General features: G+C 24.4%; 2 protein-coding genes across 3 annotated transcripts; one reads left to right on the forward strand and one right to left on the reverse strand.

Annotated features, from left to right (window-relative positions):
• The first annotated feature begins 1,721 nt into the window (after nucleotides 1-1,721).
• Nucleotides 1,722-9,661, forward strand: LOC126897083 (uncharacterized). 2 transcript variants are annotated; one of them, XM_050670503.1, is made up of 9 exons: nucleotides 1,722-2,090; nucleotides 3,674-3,747; nucleotides 5,017-5,319; nucleotides 5,400-5,456; nucleotides 5,517-5,787; nucleotides 5,846-5,967; nucleotides 6,027-6,296; nucleotides 7,145-7,837; nucleotides 7,995-9,661. In XM_050670503.1, the coding sequence occupies exons 2-9, from the start codon at nucleotides 3,721-3,723 to the stop codon at nucleotides 8,154-8,156; spliced, it is 1,905 nt and encodes a 634-aa protein (XP_050526460.1). In that variant the 5' UTR covers nucleotides 1,722-2,090; nucleotides 3,674-3,720; the 3' UTR covers nucleotides 8,157-9,661. The 2 variants fall into 2 exon arrangements, with proteins under 2 accessions (XP_050526460.1, XP_050526461.1); XM_050670504.1 differs by having other exon boundaries at nucleotides 1,723-2,090; nucleotides 5,014-5,319.
• Nucleotides 9,662-9,668: 7 nt separating this feature from the next.
• LOC126897084 (uncharacterized) lies at nucleotides 9,669-15,863 on the reverse strand. Its single transcript, XM_050670506.1, has 12 exons — nucleotides 15,773-15,863; nucleotides 15,648-15,702; nucleotides 15,319-15,558; nucleotides 15,040-15,229; nucleotides 14,830-14,976; nucleotides 14,175-14,256; nucleotides 13,964-14,111; nucleotides 13,241-13,453; nucleotides 10,971-11,113; nucleotides 10,482-10,688; nucleotides 10,085-10,216; nucleotides 9,669-10,025 (listed from the first exon to the last, which is right to left on the reverse strand). The coding sequence occupies exons 2-12, from the start codon at nucleotides 15,682-15,684 to the stop codon at nucleotides 9,801-9,803; spliced, it is 1,764 nt and encodes a 587-aa protein (XP_050526463.1). The 5' UTR covers nucleotides 15,685-15,702; nucleotides 15,773-15,863; the 3' UTR covers nucleotides 9,669-9,800.
• Between the last annotated feature and the right edge of the window lie 4,036 nt (nucleotides 15,864-19,899).

Raw genomic sequence — 19,899 nt, forward strand, 5'->3', positions numbered from 1 at the left:
CTCTATCGTACACAGTTTTTATTATGGGAAAATTAGTACTTTTTTCTTAGATAGAATTTTTTGAAATGTAACATTTAAAGAAAAATTTTCTTTAAAAATATATTTAATATATATTAAAGTCGTATTATGTTTAATAATTTTTTACGTTTATTGATATCACATTTTTTTTATTTTATGTTTGAATTACTTTAAAAAAAATGTTTGTTATACAATATGTTCAGTAAGTAAGGAAAAGGCTTTTTATTGCTCTCATTATTTGTAACAACTGACCTGTTTTCTTACTTACTGAACACTCTGTATAAATATTTATTATAAAAGCTATAAAGAATCATTTTATAGTATTACAAAAAAAAAAAAAATATACCATATAATAAAAATTGATTTTGATATAACTAACTTGTAAATGCATTAGTGTCCCTAGCCTTGAAATTTATGTAAGTTCAAATACTTTTTTTTTTTTACGCATTACATTTTTTTGATAATTAGTTAGTTAGCAAATAAATTAATAACCCTTCAAAAAAATGCAGAGTTACTATTGAAATAATATTGCATCTTTTTGTCAAAGATTAATTATTATTTTCGACAAAACAATTTAAATTAATAAATTATTTATTTATTAATTAATTAATAAATAAATTGAAATACGTATACCCTTAGATATCACCAAATTATTTTTATCGATAAAATAAAAATACGTCACTTTTAAAAGATGTATATTTTTCAAATTTGTCTGTTATATTTTTACTAAAATTATACTATACTTAATATTTTAAGTATTAAATAGGTTTCTATAAAACAGAAACATGCAATAGTGTTTTTAAAAATGTTGTATGGGAGATAACTTTTAAAATATAGAGTAGTAGGGAGTTTCACCTTTTCACTATACCCGCTGTAATTATTTTTTGTCTATGGGTCTGGATTTAATGAATTCTTCATTTAATTCATTAAATACGCTACTTGAAGCATAGTTTCGATATGGGAAGGATGTACATAATAATTTTTTTCACTACCCTCTCCTCTAAATAAAATAAATAATATCTTTAATGTATAATTATTATCTTGGGGATATGGGTATATAGGTGTTAAATCCCCATTATTGTGACAGTGACACAAAAACCAAATTTAAAATAAATATATTTCTGTATTTTTGTATTGACCGGTTGTCATTGTCGTAATTGTTAAAAGTTATGTAAATTAATACCTTAATTATTTTACATCTAGGTCAGCAATAGGTTATTAACATTTTAAGAACTTCTTAAATTTAAATTTAATTTGCATAGATGAATGGTTTACGCACTGAAAGTGCTCTAGACTAGGAAGCCGTAACTAAAGTTCCTCATTTGTGCAATAGTGCAATAAATTATATTATAAAAATTTTACTAAATATCATATTATTGAGATCTGTAATTATTTTTATATAACGTAAATAAAAAATCGTTATCATTAAAAATTAGATTAATTTATTTTGTATCAATATTCATTAGTAATGGTTTATAATCTTTAATAAGTTATTTTATTTAATTAATTCCTTGTCATAATTCCATCGGAGAGAAATAGGTTAAGACGTTGTGACGTCACAATTCAAGCGACAATCACATATGTTTTCTAAACCCTGATACCGCACAATTTCACCCTCTCTACCATACTGCTTATCAATTAATATAGTGTTCGACAACACATGTTATTATCGCGTCGGCCGTTGCATTTATGTACTCTTTGCCTTTTCCCACTTTTCTCCCCATTTGTATTTTCTTTTCTTTTTCATCATTCTCATGCTGATAAATTAATCCGTTTGTGTTGGTTATTTTTTGCTCACTCAATAATAATCCATTAATTTATTTCACTCTTTTCCGCTCCTGCCACTAGTTCACGTTTTTTGACTGGAACAAAACATGGCCAATAAAAACTTTTAAAATAATTTTGTGTAGTATAAATTAAAGTTTATATTTTACATGAAGTTAACTTTTGCTAAAGTCGATTGAACTTAATTTTTTATATAGTCGCTGTTACACCATACATGTTAAACACTTAGACGCCGGGTCAATAAGGTCTAACGTCTTACTACCTGGTGAACACATTTCTTCATCTTGGTGAGTATTTTTATCGAAGGAGCGTTGTAGTTAGTGCGAGGGCGGGAATCATTTAACCGCCTTCGTTTGATTAGGTATGTTCTATATTCTTTGAATAATACGACTCGGCTATGGGGGGAGAAATGTACAAAATTAAAATCGTATTATAATTTTGTTTTAATTTTTGATATATAAATTTCATGTAATTGTTTTTCAAAATCAGCCCGTTGCTTATCACTCCACCATAGGAAATCCCAGCCGCATCTTTGACACTAAATCTAAATAAAAAGTCTTACTAAAATTTGAAAAATGTCTTTCAATTTTGTTTCAATTCCACACAAATTTACAATTTATTTGTATTATTATTTCTTGTAACTCGTATAAATTTGTTTTTTATTTAAAATTTGTATTTCACATTTATAATTTTAATTTATTATATAAATATAATTGACAACCCACAGATAAAATAGCATTTTTAAAATGAAAAAATGAGAATATTTAAATTAAAATTTTGATTAATTTTTTTATCTCTAATTTAGAGTTATTATTTTGTATTTATTTATTTGAATTTTATTTCATAGATTTATAAAATTAAAAAAATAAGATGATAAAATAAATTATTTTTATTTATCTTTATCTTGATCTTATTTATTTTTAAAATTTTTACAAATCTTAATATGTATATACAGGTGTCCCACCATTATTTAATTATTTGACTATACAAACTAATATTAAAATTAGTAAATGATAGTGAGACACCCTATATATATAAATTAATTATATATATTCATTAAACATTAATTATTTTTATGAACTAAATATAATAAAATATTACTCATTTTTTACTCAGGAATAAAGTTTATTGTGATAGGTCTGAATTAGCCAATAAGGTTAATTGTAGTTAAAATATTATAACTTAATTATTTCAGATATTTTAAAATCACAGTTTATGTTTTTAATTTCATTCTCATTTCAACTTAGTATGTCTAATTTTACATATAATTATATTTCATTAATTTTGAATTAATATTACTTTTCTTTGTATTTCTAAATTTAAAAATGGATTTTATGTTTAAATTATTTACAAAGATATCTAACTAAAAAAAATAATTTAAAATTACTATTATTGAATATTATCTCAGTAAATTGGTCCTCTTGTAAAATATAAACTACCAAATTGTTGCACTGGACAAACTGATTCTCAGACAATTTTCAAAAAAAATTTTTTTTTATTTCTATGAAATAATATTTGCCCCAAAATCAGCATACAATTCTTTTAAAATTTCAAATTTTAATAAAGTTAAAATAAAATAATCATAAGTATAATTTTGCATAAAAATTTCCTAAATTTTTAAGATAAAAATTATGAATAAAAATTGCATTGTATATTATATAAATCTTATTACATGATTCTATCTTCTATATAACTGATATAAAAAAATGTTGAGACAATTGATATTTGTATTTTTATCTAATATCCAATAAGATTGCATGAACGAGACCTAAAAATAATTAGTAATTATTGTATATTAAAATCAAAATATATGAAATAAATGTGTTGCAAAACTTATTTATTATTAAAACTATTTAATTTTTGTTATTAGGTCTTCTTGCGTTCTTTCATCTTTCTTCTTGTACTATTGATAAATTGATGTCACAAATGAAACGAAACCAGAAGGTACACATTTTTAATTAATAAACTCTTAAATTACTAATATTCTAAACATTATATTTAATAAAATATTTTGGAAAAAAAAAAGTTGGAAATTTGACTCTTAACAGAAAATTATTTTCAATTATTGCTCCTCCCATGAAATGTTTTATAGTATAAATTTCTTTATAATTAAGAGCTATAGGTTTTGAGATTAAATTTAACCCATTAAGCTTGAGGTTTTTTTTAAAAAGGTCATTTTGAAATACTAGTATTGGATTAAAGCTGTACCTAAAAATTATTGGCACAATTAAGTTAAGCATAATAAAATAATAATTTAGAAAACAAATAGTTGTTTATCATAAGTCCACATGACTTAGAAAAATTTTTTTGTTATTCTCAAATATTTAATTGTTACAAATTTATACTTTTTCCATGTTTTGCTAAAAATTGTATTCATTTATACTATAAATTTCAAAAGTTTTGATTGTAAGAAGCTCAAGGAAATACTATACTTTGTAATTAGGAATTACCAGAGTATAGTAACATAAATAACATTAGTTTAATCCAAGTTATTAATAAAACTATTTGATTAAAAGTAATTCATTATCTAATATATATATGAAGTGAGCCACTTAGAAATTTTTCTGATAATCAATAAAATTATTTGTTGCTAATATAAAACTGACAATTAATCTATTATTATAAGTTAAAAAACACAATTAAATTTATATTATATTTTAAAAATTGTTTAGTAATACATTTTAATTTCTTTTTATAACTCTTCATAATGTTGATTTGATTAGAGCAATTCTTAAAGACCCAGAGAGATACTTAACTTCACCAGAAAGACAGGACTCTTTGGACATCCACAGGGGTGACTTGATAGTCTACCTTTTATACAATGATAGGTATAATGTAATAACGCTTTGATGATATCACTTAGGTGTGTAAACCGAATCATGACAATTCAGTATGAGGTGTGCAAAGTGGACCAACATGTCTGAGTGCATTTCCATCTCCATGATAACTAAAACTAAGAGCATTTCTTAAAAATTAATTTTTTAATTTCACTAGTTATACTCCCTTGGTTTTTTATAAAAGTAATAACCAATTTTCTGACATAGCAATATTTGTTATTGGTTCATACAGAGGTCACACTTAATGAAACATCAGTTTATGATTTCTAAGTCTTACATGATGACTACTTTTCTTTTAAAAATATTATAGTTATCATGTACCATGTAAACTTAAATAAATAAAATTTATTTATAGTTACTTATTTTATAAAAGTAGAATACATCTATTAACTTTGAAGACGGCTATCAACCTTCAAATTTGTCAACTATCAAAGAACCAACTGTCAGAAATAATAACAGTACAGTGGCTGACAAAAGGAACGGATCTACCATGGTGCCAAACCGAATATTTGTCGGAGGCTTAACCAATGGTACTACTGAACAAGAATTAAGAAATTTTTTCTCAATTTATGGTGAAGTAAAAGTGGTAAAAATTGTCAAAGATAAATCTGGTGCACTAAAAGGTTTTGGTTTCATTACTTTTGGATCTGATGATGAAGTGAAGAAAATTATTGATGCTGTATGAATACATTAATTAATACTTTATATAATTTTTTGCATTCGAGTATAAAGAAATTAAATAAATGTTTATCAATTTAGGGACCTGTTTTGATTTTTAAAGATAAACGTATCAACATAGCACCTGCTTTTGAAAAAGTATGTTTTTAATTAACACTTTAAGAAGTAGTTTTGTTATGAATATATAATTTTTATCAGGATAATAGGACAAATTATAATGACACCAGTATTTCATCTTCTCAGCAGCAGTCTCATTTAATGCCTTATGGCAATCAAGTTCAACCATACTCAGTTCCCCCTATGGCAACACCAGCTCAACCAATGTTAACCCCTATTATGTACACTTATCAAAATGGTATGGCATTTTTTAATATGCCAGTAAATGGAAATTCTTCAGTTGCTTCTCAACCTTCAGGACAATCCAATTCAGTTCCTTCTGAAACCTTAGTACCAAGTGTTTATGCAGCTGGTAGTAATTTCTATCATAGATAACTTTAATTTGTTTAATTGACAATTAAATTTTATAGCTCCGTATGGCCCCCAAAATACAACAGGTATGCAAGGTTATAGTGGTCAACCTATCTTCTATCCAAATCCTGTGCCCCAAGTCTTATTACAGCAGTCTTATTCAAACTTGCCAGTTAGTTCAGTAAGTCTTACTTAGCAACTATATTATTCTTTTTAGTTAGCATTTGTTAATTATTATAGGTGTGTAATGGTACTCAAGGATCAAAAGTTCTTTTTTCTATGCCTTGTGATACACCATACTACTCAGGAGCTCAAATGTCAAGTATGGTTCCTGGTTCTGATATGGCTTATTCAATGCCAATTATGTCTCCATATATGCCATACATGGTTGCTGCATCTGATTGTGGTTACCCATATTATGATCCAACAATGGAAAATATTCAACTTGTTCATCCTCCTATGTATGCAGAACAGTGCACAAGTTCTAGACCACCATCTTCAGATTCTACTGTAAATAACATACTTTTAATTATTACATTACATTATACATTTTACATTATACAAAATCAATATAAAAACAAAACTTTTTCATTTTAATTTTTAACTGTACTTATAAAAACCTTATATGTCATATTAAAATTTACGTAATTAGATTCAAGTAAGAAAAACATTGTCCTATTCACTTGTTTTTATTGACCATCAAAGATAAAAAATTTTGTAAAAAGTTTTAATTTAATTATTTTACCATAACTTTTAAAAAAAATGAATAATTCCAAAATTTGATATCTAAACACTTCATAGATTCTTTTGATATACAGAATGTCCTACTAATTTGACTATATAAACAAATTTTAAAATAAGTCAATCTTAGAGGGACACCCTATATTAATATTTATTTTTTATTTTTTGAAAATTCAAATTTTTGTCTAATTAACTAAAAGTAAAATATTAAAATTGCTGTTTTTTTTATATTGTAATGTATATTATTTGTTAATTTTTTTCACTAAGGAATGTTACTTATAATTTGGTTTATCTAATAAATCAGACTCCCTTTTATTTTATACATGGGGATTGAATGTACAAATTGATAAAAAAAAAAAATATTAGAATATTAAAATTTAAATGTATAAGAGTTGTCTTACTTTTTCAGATTTCTTAAAAATCAAAATAAAAATTAGTTTTCCAATTAAATTCTAATTCAAATTAATTGTTCAATATTTAATTTAGACTAATAATACCTGAATTTAACAATCTCATTAGTTTTGCTAAGTTACTTATTTGTTTTTTATAAAAAAAAAAATTAAGATATTAGTAAGCCTTTAATTAAGTTATACTTACTTTTAATTTTATAAATTTAGGGACAAACACAAGTAATTACTACCAATCAATTTGTATCGTTGATGTCAGTAGTTAGAAACGACGAGGAAAAACCTCAAATGTATTCACCTGAACCCCAACAATTGTGTTTAACTCCAGTCATAAGTTTAGCTGAACCTCCTCCTCAATCTGTTACTCAACCAGTAAACTCTAAGCCTACCACATCATCTCCACCAGATCCTGAAAAATCTGAGTCTAATCAACTACTCATGACACAGATTCAGTACAATATTAGGCACCCACCACCTACAATTAATAATCGTCCTGAACAAAAAGATCCTGTGAATAATAAACAACGGAGCGAAACACAATCTTATCAGGGCAATAATAATAATCTATCTGTTAAAAACAATAATGATTATTTAAAAAGTGGTCCTAAAAAGTATCCAGAAACTCGGACTTTCTATAAGACTGGACCATCCCAATCTCCCATTACTCATCCCCGACACCCTAATGGTCCTATGGTCAATTCTTCCTATGCTAATTCTTTTTATGTTCCTAATACTGGCTACCGTCATCGATTTCCTAAAGTGCACTATCCTACTGTTCCTCAGGTGATGCTAAATCCAAACTATCCTTATCCTGCTCAGGGAAATATACGCCCTACTAATGGACAGCAAATGTTCAACAGAGGAACGAGATACAGTAACAACTATCAAAAAAAAAATTATAGTGTGAGTATGTTTTATATATATTTATATAGATTTAATTAATTTTATTACAATTAACTTATTAAATATAAAGCAAATAATATTTGTTCAACTGTTCTTCTATAACCTGTTTCATTTATAACAATTATTACCTGATTTATAAATGAAATTATTTTTACAGTCATATAAAGGAAACCGAGTAAATCGATATATTCCTGATCAAGCTGACAACCTAGAAGTTTCCAGTAGTGAAGATAGTCGCGCAGATCCGTTGGCCGGAGGTGACATGAGTACTCCTCAGGTAGAAGGAATGTGTTCAGACATGAGGTCAATGACTATTTAAAAAAATAATGATAAAACCAAATGAAAAATTACCGCTTTTATATGTGATCAAAGTTTAATAGCCTCAACAAGACCGTTAATCTATAAAGCTATTCCTACACTTATTATTTTTCATAGTATTATTTAACTTAATTATTTTCTTAAGCTTGGAATGACGGTCATGCTGGTTAGAAAAATATATTTATATTTTCAAAAATATTTTGCCATTCTGTGTTCAAAATTGTTATTTATTAATAATTAATAAACACATATATTAGGTAATGGTGCATATTGTCGACCCTTTATGACAAATAAGGCTGTTTTACTGTGATATAATATAGAAACGCCTGTAAAAAACATAGACACTTACAGTACTTACTTAATGATTTAAAGGTCTCTAGTGAAATTTGCTCAAATAGGTTTGTAAAAAAATTCAGTGTTATTAGTGTTTATAAATAAACATATTTTTATGCTATATATAAATATATATGTATATTATACATATATTTATCATATGTATAAATATGCATTTATTTATTTTTTATCATTGTTAACCAAAAATGTTCAAGTACATTAATCCTACTTAGTATAAGAATATTGACAAAAAATTCACATAATTATATTTAATAAAAAGTTTTTTTTATATTATTTTATTGAAAATCAGATTAAATGTTAGCATACAGATACTTAAATTCTCAGAACTGAGTTTAATAGTGTAAAAATTACTGAAGTTAACTTGAATATATTTATATTGGGTAATGAAATTATCACATCTATTTATGTACAAAACAATTATGAAATTCTATGTCTCTTATTATAAATGTATTTTGAGTTCTAAAAATATGTATTTACTATGGTTCAATTAACAAAAATTCATTGCCATTTTTACTATAAAATTGTTAAAAACTGACTTTCTATTGTATAATGTAAGTAATAATACTGAAAATAAAATGTTATTAATTTTTTTTTGCTTAAAATGATTAAAATTCAGTAATTACTTTATAAAAAAATTTCAAAGGTACAAAATATTTCTTTGGTAATACAATAATTTGTATTAAAATTTATAAGCATATATAAATATAAATTGCCTATTTGGGCATTCATAATTTAAAAGTTAGTGAAAAAATACATTTGTAATATTTTAATAACATCACTATTAAGTAAACTTGGTAACAAGAATTTAACCAACTAAAAATTCTTTTGATAAAATGTAAACTTTTTGTTGACTGAAAAATAATATTTATTGGTGGTTTCTCAATACTGCCAAATAATAGATAGAAATAATATCGAAGCGGTATTTTTTTTTTTTGGATAATCAGTGATCTCTGAAGTGCCTGTATTCATTTTTTTTATTGTATCCTAATGTATATAAAAAAATGTTGATTATGAGTTAATTAGTTTTTAAGTAATTGTTCAGTAGATTATTATGTTTGTAAAGTTAAAGTTATATTAAAAGTTATAAAAAATGTTTATAGTTAAATATTATAATTTAATAACTAAAATACAATAATTTAGTAAGGAAACAAATCCTGACTTTAATTATTTATATTTATACAATTCATGTATACCTTTTTGCAAATTAAAAATAGTTAGAAAACTTCTTTACTATAACTTAAAACAAATTTGTTACTCTTTGTTTCTATATATGAAATAACCAATATTATTGTTACATTTTATGATTTTTTCCTTTAGATGTCATTTTTTTAATACTCTTTTTTCTTAATGATAACATTTGTTTGTATGGCCCCAATCTACGTCTGACCATAGTACCTCTCCACCAAGCTTGAATTTTAATTATCATATTTTCTTTATGTTCCGCATTTTTCCTATCTTGTTCTAATTGTATTTGTATTCTTTCGTATTCATCAATAATGCCTTGCCTTTTATAGAACTAAACATGATTTAATACTGTCAATGCAAATAAAAATTTAAATTCATCATTAAGCTTACTGTAAAACTAATAAGACTCTCTTCGTGTTTTTTGGTTTTCAAAAGTTGTAATAACTTATTTAATTTTTCATTTATTTCCACAATATCATTATCGTATTTTAATTTCCAATATTTCAACTGTTCATTTAGTTCCTTAACATAATATGAAACATGCATATATATTTACATATAAAACCTCGTAGTCATATTTTATGTTACATAAAACTTCCATTTGTATTTGTTGCTGTAGAAACGAATTTTAATTTTTCAGCATTAACATAATAGATTTACAACTAAAATTTTTCTTTTGTGATACTAATATGCGTAAAAAAGTAATGTAAAAAAAATTAAAAAAAAAAAAAGTTATAAATATGACTTGAGGTTTATTCACGTTGCCGAATATATGAAATAATCTTACAAAAATGCTATGTTTTAGGAATGATAAGCTTTCATTATCAATCATTTCCTCAGTTTCCATCCTACGTTTTGTATTTTCAATAAGTCTTGAAAGTTCGAACTCTTCTGAGACATGTTTTATTTTAAAATATTCTATTCGGGCTTTTTCCCATTTTTTTACGTATAGTTTTTCCATTCCCCTCATTATTAGATCTCCTTGACATCTTTCCTGTATATTAAAATTAAAAATTAAGTAGTTATTTTTTTTCATGCTTTTGCAGACCATTAAGGATCATAATGACCTCCCAGAAATAGTTACTTAGCCATGAATACTCCGGCATTTGTGATTAGTACTATTTTCGGATTTTATTCACAATTAAAGTTAATAAATGTTACATTTAACCAATACAACCCCCCTTGTACCTCACCTGGTTAGTTACAAGTGTTCAGGTGACCAATGTCATCTGCCCATTTCATCTACATTAAAAATAATATTTTTAGCCATACTAACATTACAGTTTTCGATAACTCTATCAATTTCTTGCTCCTTTAATGAAATCTGTTCTATTTCCTTTTTTAATGATTCCGAAACATAATTTTGCTCGTCATTTATATTAAGCGATTCTTTTCTTTGGTTTTTATTATTTGTTAATTCTAGAGTATTATTGATTTTTAATTTTAGTGCTTGCATAGATTCATAATTGTTTAAGTCATTAATAAATGTTTGAAAAATGTTTGTCAAGTAAGTAACATTATTAGTATTGTAAAGAGAATCGACAATTGATAACTTCACTAAAGTTTTTTGATAAATATTAGCAAAAGCTTTAACTCTAAATGGGTTTATATCATCATGGTTCATTTTTAATTTTAATATTATAACAAAGTATGTTTTTTAAATAAAAAAATTTAAAGTAACTTGCTGCAGGTCCCTTAGCAACTGATGAGTATATCGCCTAATCAATAAGTAAACTGCAGATTTGTTTACAATGGTGTTTTTCCAGAATAACCTTGTTGTTTCGTTTTTGTTAAATGGGGTTTTCATACAAACAGAGATTAAAATTTAATTCGTTTTTATAAACCATTGTATATATCAAATTAATTTTAAGAAAAATATATTCCTAAAGGTATATTTTGGAGGTAACTTTTGAAAGATAAATAGAAACCTATTTATACATTATTAGCTATTAAATAAAGAATGATTTAAAGAAATCTAAATCAAATTTTGAATGGTCGATAGCTAGTTTTGTATTATTACTTTTTGGGATATTATTATATGAAGAATTACAAAAGTCGAGTATTGTTTAAGAGCAGAGTATTGTTAAGCAACGCATAATATTTTTACCATTACGCATAGATGAGAATTCCTCTACGATGCATACCCCGCATTATCCAATTAATAGTAATAAAAATAGGTTCTTTTTAACTTTCGAATATTACCCCTAAAATTTACATTTAAGTTAATTTTTTCTTACAACAAACTTGATATTTTCAATGGTTTGTACAAATTAATTAAATTTTAATCTGTATACTTTTAAGAAAAATTGGTGGGAGGGGGTTATTATACTTGATAAATGACACTCTACAAGGTCAATTAACCTAATCACCATGGATAGTCTAGTGTGAGATAATTTAACTTAATAGTATTTTAGACAGTTGTTTGCACGGTTTACTTTAACGTTTAGCAATGCATATCTCAACATTTGACAAAATGAGATTGTTTATTAATAATGATAAAATACATTTACTTTATCATTATTGATAATTATGAAAATAAAATCACCTCTTACATTACGACGTATGTAATTCAATTTTTTTTTATCATCCTGTAAACCTAGTTAAACTGAGATACGCAGTATTAAGCAATAATACAAACCAGATAATTGACCAGTCAAAATTTGAATTAGACCATTCTTTTTTTCAATAAAATAATAGGTTTTCATTAAATTTTCGAAAGTTACCTCCAAAATCTAATCATTAGAAATAATATTTTCTTACAATAAACTTAATATTTACTATAGTTTATAAAAGTAAACAAAATTTTAATTTGTACACTTTTATGAAAAACTTATAATTTACCACAAAATGAGGATATTTCTTAAAAAATCTACACAACGTATATTTGTTGAGGTAGTAATAAACAAATTATTTATTAATATGATCAGTTCTTATATGTATAATCAAGTATATATTATAATATGTATTATATATAATCATAATTATATTTAAAATACCATTATGATTTGGCATTTTCAATGAGATAAATTATTTGCTACGATATTTTAAAGGCTGAAAACTAATCAAAATTAGATTCTATATTTATTAATTAATTATTTTTTATTTATTTAAGTCTCATTAAAATTCAGTGTGTAAGCCATGAAAGCCACTTTAGTTGGTTTAAAATAATTTAATATAATACGAAAATATGCATTATATAATATGTATATTAATAATACAAAGAGGGCTGTGGTTACTTACGTAAAATTCCTTTAATAAAATATTCCATTATTTTTAAATAATATTTTACATTGTTATTACATCAAAATTGTCTAAAATTTTGAAAATAAGTTATAAGGATAACCTTATATGTTTGTGTTTACTGTTTTAAAATCTTTAGCGATTTTATATAAATGAAAATTGTAAATTATAAATCTATAATAATAGAATTAAAACAATTAATTTTTAATACAATTTTCATAATTTAAATTTGAGAAATTTTCTATGAGATATTTAATTTTGCGTGTAATCAAATAACTTATTTCGAAGTTTATTCCCATTTAGTACCGGGACATGGAAATTTCCAAGACAATCCAAATTGAGACATTATTATTTTGTATAAAAATTGAACAGTCTTCATTATATCTTTAAACACGGCAGCGCCGATAAACGGCCCTAGCCAATAAACAATAAAATGTTCTTTGTTAATCATATCTTTACATCCATACATGACAGCTGTAGCATAGGTAGGATTCATCATAGCACCGGCATATCTAAACGCTTTAAAAATAATTACTTATTTTTATAATAAATTTAATAAATCAATTAATAATATCAAAAAATTTGTTTTTCAATAATTCTAAATAAATAATAAATAAGATTAGCTGCTAATTGTAAAATTGTTTTATATACATTAGCAAGCACTGTGAGTATTAAAATAATTTTTTAGAAATGTTGAACATATTTTAATATATTCAAGTGAACTAAACTATTTACAAATCTAAAAAAAACAAATTCGATATTTTTTTCATTTGAATGAAAAAATGTGATAAACCTACAAAAATTACTAGATTTTATACAACGGCATAACCGTATAATCAAATTTAAGTTTTAATTAAATTTTCATATTAGACTTTTAAAAAACGTATCATTTTTTCATATACAGAGTGTTCAGTAAGTCCTATCCACTGTATTTCCATAATTAATAATAATTTTGAATCATATTTAGTCGAAATTTTTTTTGTAAATGAGTTTTGCTTTTCCGAAAAAAGTTATGAACTTAATACGTACCAAACATATTGAATGACATCACTATAGACGTTTTTACTAAGTATTTAGTGGTAAAACATTTGTTGATATCCCGAAAAAATAATTGTACAGCTAAAAATATTATTGTAACAATTGCCTCCATTGTTGAAGCTTTTAAAGTATTTTGAATCTGTAAATTCGTTAAAGATATTTAGTCATTATAATTATTCGTTTCATAATGCAATATTAAAACCTTTGTATGACCGCTACATTTGGCTCTAATAAATACATTTTTCGTACACATAATATCAGTGGACCACAATATTAACATAATTCTACAATACAGTAATACATCAATGTTTATTTACTTATATCATTTATTTTATCATAAGACGTTCAAAGAAAATTGAATTTTTTAAGTAATATTTTGATAAAGTTTTTTAAACTAGTGAGGGGTGAAGTGTACTCTATTATGATTCATGGATTTGAAAGTAATCAGGATTTTATACTAGTTTTATCATAATTATAGACGATTAATAATATAATATTTTAGATTCTTAAATAGTTAGTATTTTGTTAAAAATTAAGTTTGGTTATAACAGGATTTAAGGTAAGATATGCATATATATATTGTTTATAGTATTGATGATATCATTTCTGTAATTTAGAAAAAATCATCTATTATTTCATAGTCCTTATCAGTATTAATAAAATACTGACTGATTTATTTATTTATTTATTATTAACATTACAGGCATTTTACTAGATTAATATTTTAGTTTCAAAGCTTAACCAGTAATACATTTAACATCTTTACTAATTTGACCAATTTATTTGTAAATATTATATTAGATTAATTATGCAATCAATTTATAATCATATGATTATAATTTTTTACTATAAGTTACCTATTGCTTAAGTAACTAGATATAACCAGAGTCATTATTTTTCTGAAAGCTGTAAATCCTTGATAAATATTTTCTCTTATTAGCTCTTTAGAAGTTGATATAGTATAGTTATCTTTAATGAAATTCTGTGTACACAACATATTTGAACTGAAATGATTGGAATAAATTATCATATAAATAAACAAATCAAATTTTTAGAGTAAAACTTACAAGGATCCTTTAAAAAATATATTTAACAATTTTGTTATTATTACTGGACTAGTTTGGTATACAACAAATATCAAATTTAAATGGAAAATTTTATATGCACAGGAATTAGTTGTTATTTTCATTAAATAATTTAATATCAATCTTAAAAAAAATACTAATATTATTTCTCCAGATATCTTCAGAATGAGTACTAAAATGTTAAATTTGAAAATAAGGTTTTTTACATTTTACACACACACACACACACATATATATATATATATATATATATGATGTTACCATTATGAATTATCATCATGTAACAATAGTGTTCAGTTATCTCGACGACTTCCATTACAATATGTATAACTTCATACATTATAAAGTCTAGGTAATTGGCAAATTTTAGCCTATTTCGATACAAATTCAGACTAAGTTTAATCAACAATGAGTTCAAACAAATTATCATTATGTGTAGAAAACAAGTCACTAATTTATCAATTTTCGTCGGTAAGAATTGAATGTTAAATATGTCATCCGCTGGAATTCAGAATTTAACCATGTTGTATTTTAGTAAACAAGTATAATAAAATATTAAATAATGACAATAAAGGATGATTACTCTTTACCCTCTTTAGTAACAGGTATGCAAGACCTTGAGAACATTCCAAACTAAGTCATTCACTAAAAAACACATATTATTATTGATAATTAATAGTGCAGGTTCATTAAGAAGTACAAAATTTACACATACGTGTGGAATAATTGTTAATAATATAATTATTTGGTATGCCACTATTCGAATAGCATTTGTGTAATAAGATCACATTTTTATTAAAGATTTGAAAAAGCACTTACTTTATAAATGGAAAATTTTAATTCGATTTTAGAAGGAAAAAATGTTTTGAAATTTTTTTAATTTATAGAGTAAAATAACAGTTGATATTTATTTTAATTAATTGTCTGGGTTACTTAAGTGACAAATGTGGGACAATTTTACATAGATGAAAAAAGCCTAAATATATTTTCACTAACTACTTAATTACTTGCAAATATAGAATTTGACATATTATTTTATAAGGGTCACGACCACTTTTAATTGGAGATAATTAATAGCTGTCGGTTTAACTTTTGTCCATGTAATATGCAGAATACGATAAAACTATGTATAATGCAAAATGAATTTTTATTAATGTATTGTTAAAAGTTGCGCAAATGCACATGAATACCAATTGCTATTATGAAACTTTAATCTTCAAGGTTCATAAAAATAGTGAAAATATTGTGACAACTGATTGTTTATTTGGTTGTAGATTTTATCAGAGTAATATAGCACTGATATATATATATATATATATGTATTAAAAAAATATTAATGATACTATATAATAATATTGAAACCGTATTTCATTGTCTTATTAGTTAATTTAATAAAATTTATTTAATGACTCAACAACTTAATTGAAGCTTGATACTCAAAAATCCATTTACAATAAAATTTACTGAATAGATAAAATATATTATAATTTTTTTAATATTATATGAGTCGATATCATCAAGATGGTCTATTGGACCTTTTTAATTTTGAATTGGCAATGTGCTTGATCTTGTATTAAGTCCTAGTTATGTTATGCTACATTAAATAAAAAATACCGCATAAATTTAGTTTAAAAAAAATTCATAAATATTCATTATAGAATATATAATCAATGTATTAATATAATTAATAAATAAATGTTTTAAGTATTTCATTGTTGATTGTCACTGTTTTTCATATTTATTATACTAAATTGAAATATATAATTTTTTAATTTCATAATTTTAAAGTAACACATCGAAATTGGAATTAAAATATAATATACTTAATATAATTTTTAACGTGTATTTGTAATATCTTATGTTTTCATATTATAAAAAAAATCTCTGTATTTTCCAACTAAAATACTATAATTATTTTAATTTAACAATTTTATTATTGATCGATTCTTATTGTAATTTTCACTAAAGACTGTAATAAGAAAAAAATTCTACAGAATATTTTTAGTAAATTATAAAAAATAATTTTATTATTATCTATATAGTAGATTTAATTTAAATTCACTTATTCAGAATTAATATGCAGAAATAAAATACTTTTATAGATTACACGAAAATGTGTAAAATATAAAATTGGCTTCTTTTATGGTAATGTAATTTGTTTTGTTTTATAACTCTTGTATATCAAAATAGATAACTTCAGAGTAATAGGCTTCAAATAAATAAACATAGACCAAGTCAATTTATTTGGGATCGAAAACATTATTAAATAATGTCGTTAACGTTAAAACAAATAAAAACTATAAAAATCTATGAAAAAAAAAAAAATGAAAAAAACTGTAGCACTGTGTGGACATGGCATAATTGGGACAAGTATAGATGATATCTGACAGTGATTAAAATCACTATCATAAGAAACGCTTCAATGCAAATCTGTAGATAGTGTTGAATTTTAAGATATTAGTGGATTATACCAAAAGCAAAATTAATTCCTATTTCCATTTATAATTCCTGATTAGTAGTTTTTTTGATTTAGAAGTATAATATACTATTATTAAATATCTATTAAAGAAATTAAATATAGTAAATTGATATTTAATAATTTAGTATTGTAATTTTTACGGAGAAATTATAAAAAATTATAAAGTAGTTGTTATTTTTATGGTAAACGTGTATAAATATTAATGGGCTTGATACAAAAATTTTCAGAAGATAATTTGTGGTTAATTATGAATAAATGGTCTACAAATAATTTTCATCAGAGTCAAAAATTTACTTTTATTATTCTATTTATGGTGCTAATTTCAAATCAGCAATTATATATTTTTTAATTTTTGAAGGTAATGTCTTTGACTAGATACGATTTGTGATCTTTTGATGTATTGTTGATAAAAATCGGTTTGGCGAGAGCTGAGAAAAAGTGGTAATAGATACAAAGAAAAAACACATCATAGTAAAACCAATACATTCTCTGCTTCGCATCGAAGCTAAAAGAATTATTTTGATTTGTTTATTTTTTAATAAGATCTTAAAAATCGTAATTTTATGGAGGATTTAAAAATTGTTGAGGGTTATGTTTAACTAGATACGATTTGTGATATTTGTTGTATAAGTTGAGAAAATTCGGTCCAGTGAGAGCAAAGATAAAGAAGTTAAACAAACCATGGTAAAATTAATACCTTCTCAGCTTCGCATCGAAGCTGAATATGTTCATGGTTTTTATGATTCAATTAATTGATCACCCATTTTCATAAGTTAATAATAATCAGGGCCGTATTTAGGAGGTGACACGGGTAGGCTTATACCCAGGGGCGGCATGTTTCAGAAGCGGCAAAATATTTTAGCAAAATTTATTTTAAAAATGTAATGAAAAAAAACTCAGCACAGTGGGGTCGTGGCATAGTTGGGTCCAGTATAGATGATATTTGACAGTGATTAAAATCACTATCATAAAAAACGCTTCGATGCAAATCTGTAGATAGTATTTAATTAAAAAAAAAAAAATTGTTAAAATAGCATATTTTTGAATACGGTAGCCATTTGCGCATAGAAGATAGGTTGACGGGACAAATTTTTTATTTTNATCAGAGTCAAAAATTTACTTTTATTATTCTATTTATGGTGCTAATTTCAAATCAGCAATTATATATTTTTTAATTTTTGAAGGTAATGTCTTTGACTAGATACGATTTGTGATCTTTTGATGTATTGTTGATAAAAATCGGTTTGGCGAGAGCTGAGAAAAAGTGGTAATAGATACAAAGAAAAAACACATCATAGTAAAACCAATACATTCTCTGCTTCGCATCGAAGCTAAAAGAATTATTTTGATTTGTTTATTTTTTAATAAGATCTTAAAAATCGTAATTTTATGGAGGATTTAAAAATTGTTGAGGGTTATGTTTAACTAGATACGATTTGTGATATTTGTTGTATAAGTTGAGAAAATTCGGTCCAGTGAGAGCAAAGATAAAGAAGTTAAACAAACCATGGTAAAATTAATACCTTCTCAGCTTCGCATCGAAGCTGAATATGTTCATGGTTTTTATGATTCAATTAATTGATCACCCATTTTCATAAGTTAATAATAATCAGGGCCGTATTTAGGAGGTGACACGGAAGCCTACCCTTGTCTTATAGATGTAATATTATCTTAAAGATGTACTTATAATGTATTTAGAAAAAAATATTTGTGCTGATACATACATTTTTCGAAATGTTATAGCATTTTTAAGTTGAAAATTTAAAATCGAAAATCGAAAATTTTAACACAAAAATACCGTTTTTTTAACTACGGCAGCTGTTTACACACAGAAGATAAAGTGTCGGGACAAATTTTTTTTTTTCATTTTGTAGTACATAAAATAAGCTTTAATTTGATATATATTTAAAGGACGCAGTATTTCCGAAACATTTTCAAAAATTAAGTTGAAAAAGTTAGTTTTTGTAAAAAAGTTGCTATTTTAAATCCCCCCCCAATGAGCAGGTTAAGTGATAGATTTTCAAAAAAATGATATCAAATAAAAGGGAAATATCTAAGGTTTTAGTATAAAAAAAATTATGTTGATTTGTTATTTTTGAAAAAATTATGGTAGTTTTAAGAAAAAAAAGTGAAAGAAATGATAAAATTTACTGATTTTTAAATTTGTAATTTTTTTGGATATTTCTCCCATTTTTGGGGAACGAGGGAATTTTTTTCAATTTTTAAGGGTAATTTCTCTAACTAGATACGATTTGTGATCTTTTGACGTATTGTTGAAAGAAATCGGTCTAGTGAGAGCTGAGAAAAAGTGGCAACAGACATAAAAAAAAAAAAAACACATCATAGTAAAATTAATATCTTCT

The sequence above is a fragment of the Daktulosphaira vitifoliae genome, unplaced genomic scaffold (assembly GCF_025091365.1).
Source record: "Daktulosphaira vitifoliae isolate Bord-2020 unplaced genomic scaffold, ASM2509136v1 Scaffold_1, whole genome shotgun sequence".
Classification (NCBI taxonomy): Eukaryota; Metazoa; Arthropoda; class Insecta; order Hemiptera; family Phylloxeridae; genus Daktulosphaira; species Daktulosphaira vitifoliae.

Bases quoted from the DNA above. Each gene is read 5' to 3' on its own strand.
- LOC126897084 (XM_050670506.1), bottom strand. From the start codon at position 15,684: ATGTTCTCAAGGTCTTGCATACCTGTTACTAAAGAGG. The intron at 15,230-15,318 runs GTAACATCATAT...TTAACATTTTAG, and splicing joins CATGATGATAATTCATAATG to TACTCATTCTGAAGATATCT. The intron at 11,114-13,240 runs GTACTAAATGGG...ATAATACTCTAG, and splicing joins TTGGAAATTTCCATGTCCCG to AATTAACAAATAATAAAAAC.
- LOC126897083 (XM_050670503.1), top strand. From the start codon at position 3,721: ATGTCACAAATGAAACGAAACCAGAAG. The intron at 5,457-5,516 runs GTATGTTTTTAA...AATTTTTATCAG, and splicing joins TAGCACCTGCTTTTGAAAAA to GATAATAGGACAAATTATAA. The intron at 5,968-6,026 runs GTAAGTCTTACT...TAATTATTATAG, and splicing joins CAAACTTGCCAGTTAGTTCA to GTGTGTAATGGTACTCAAGG.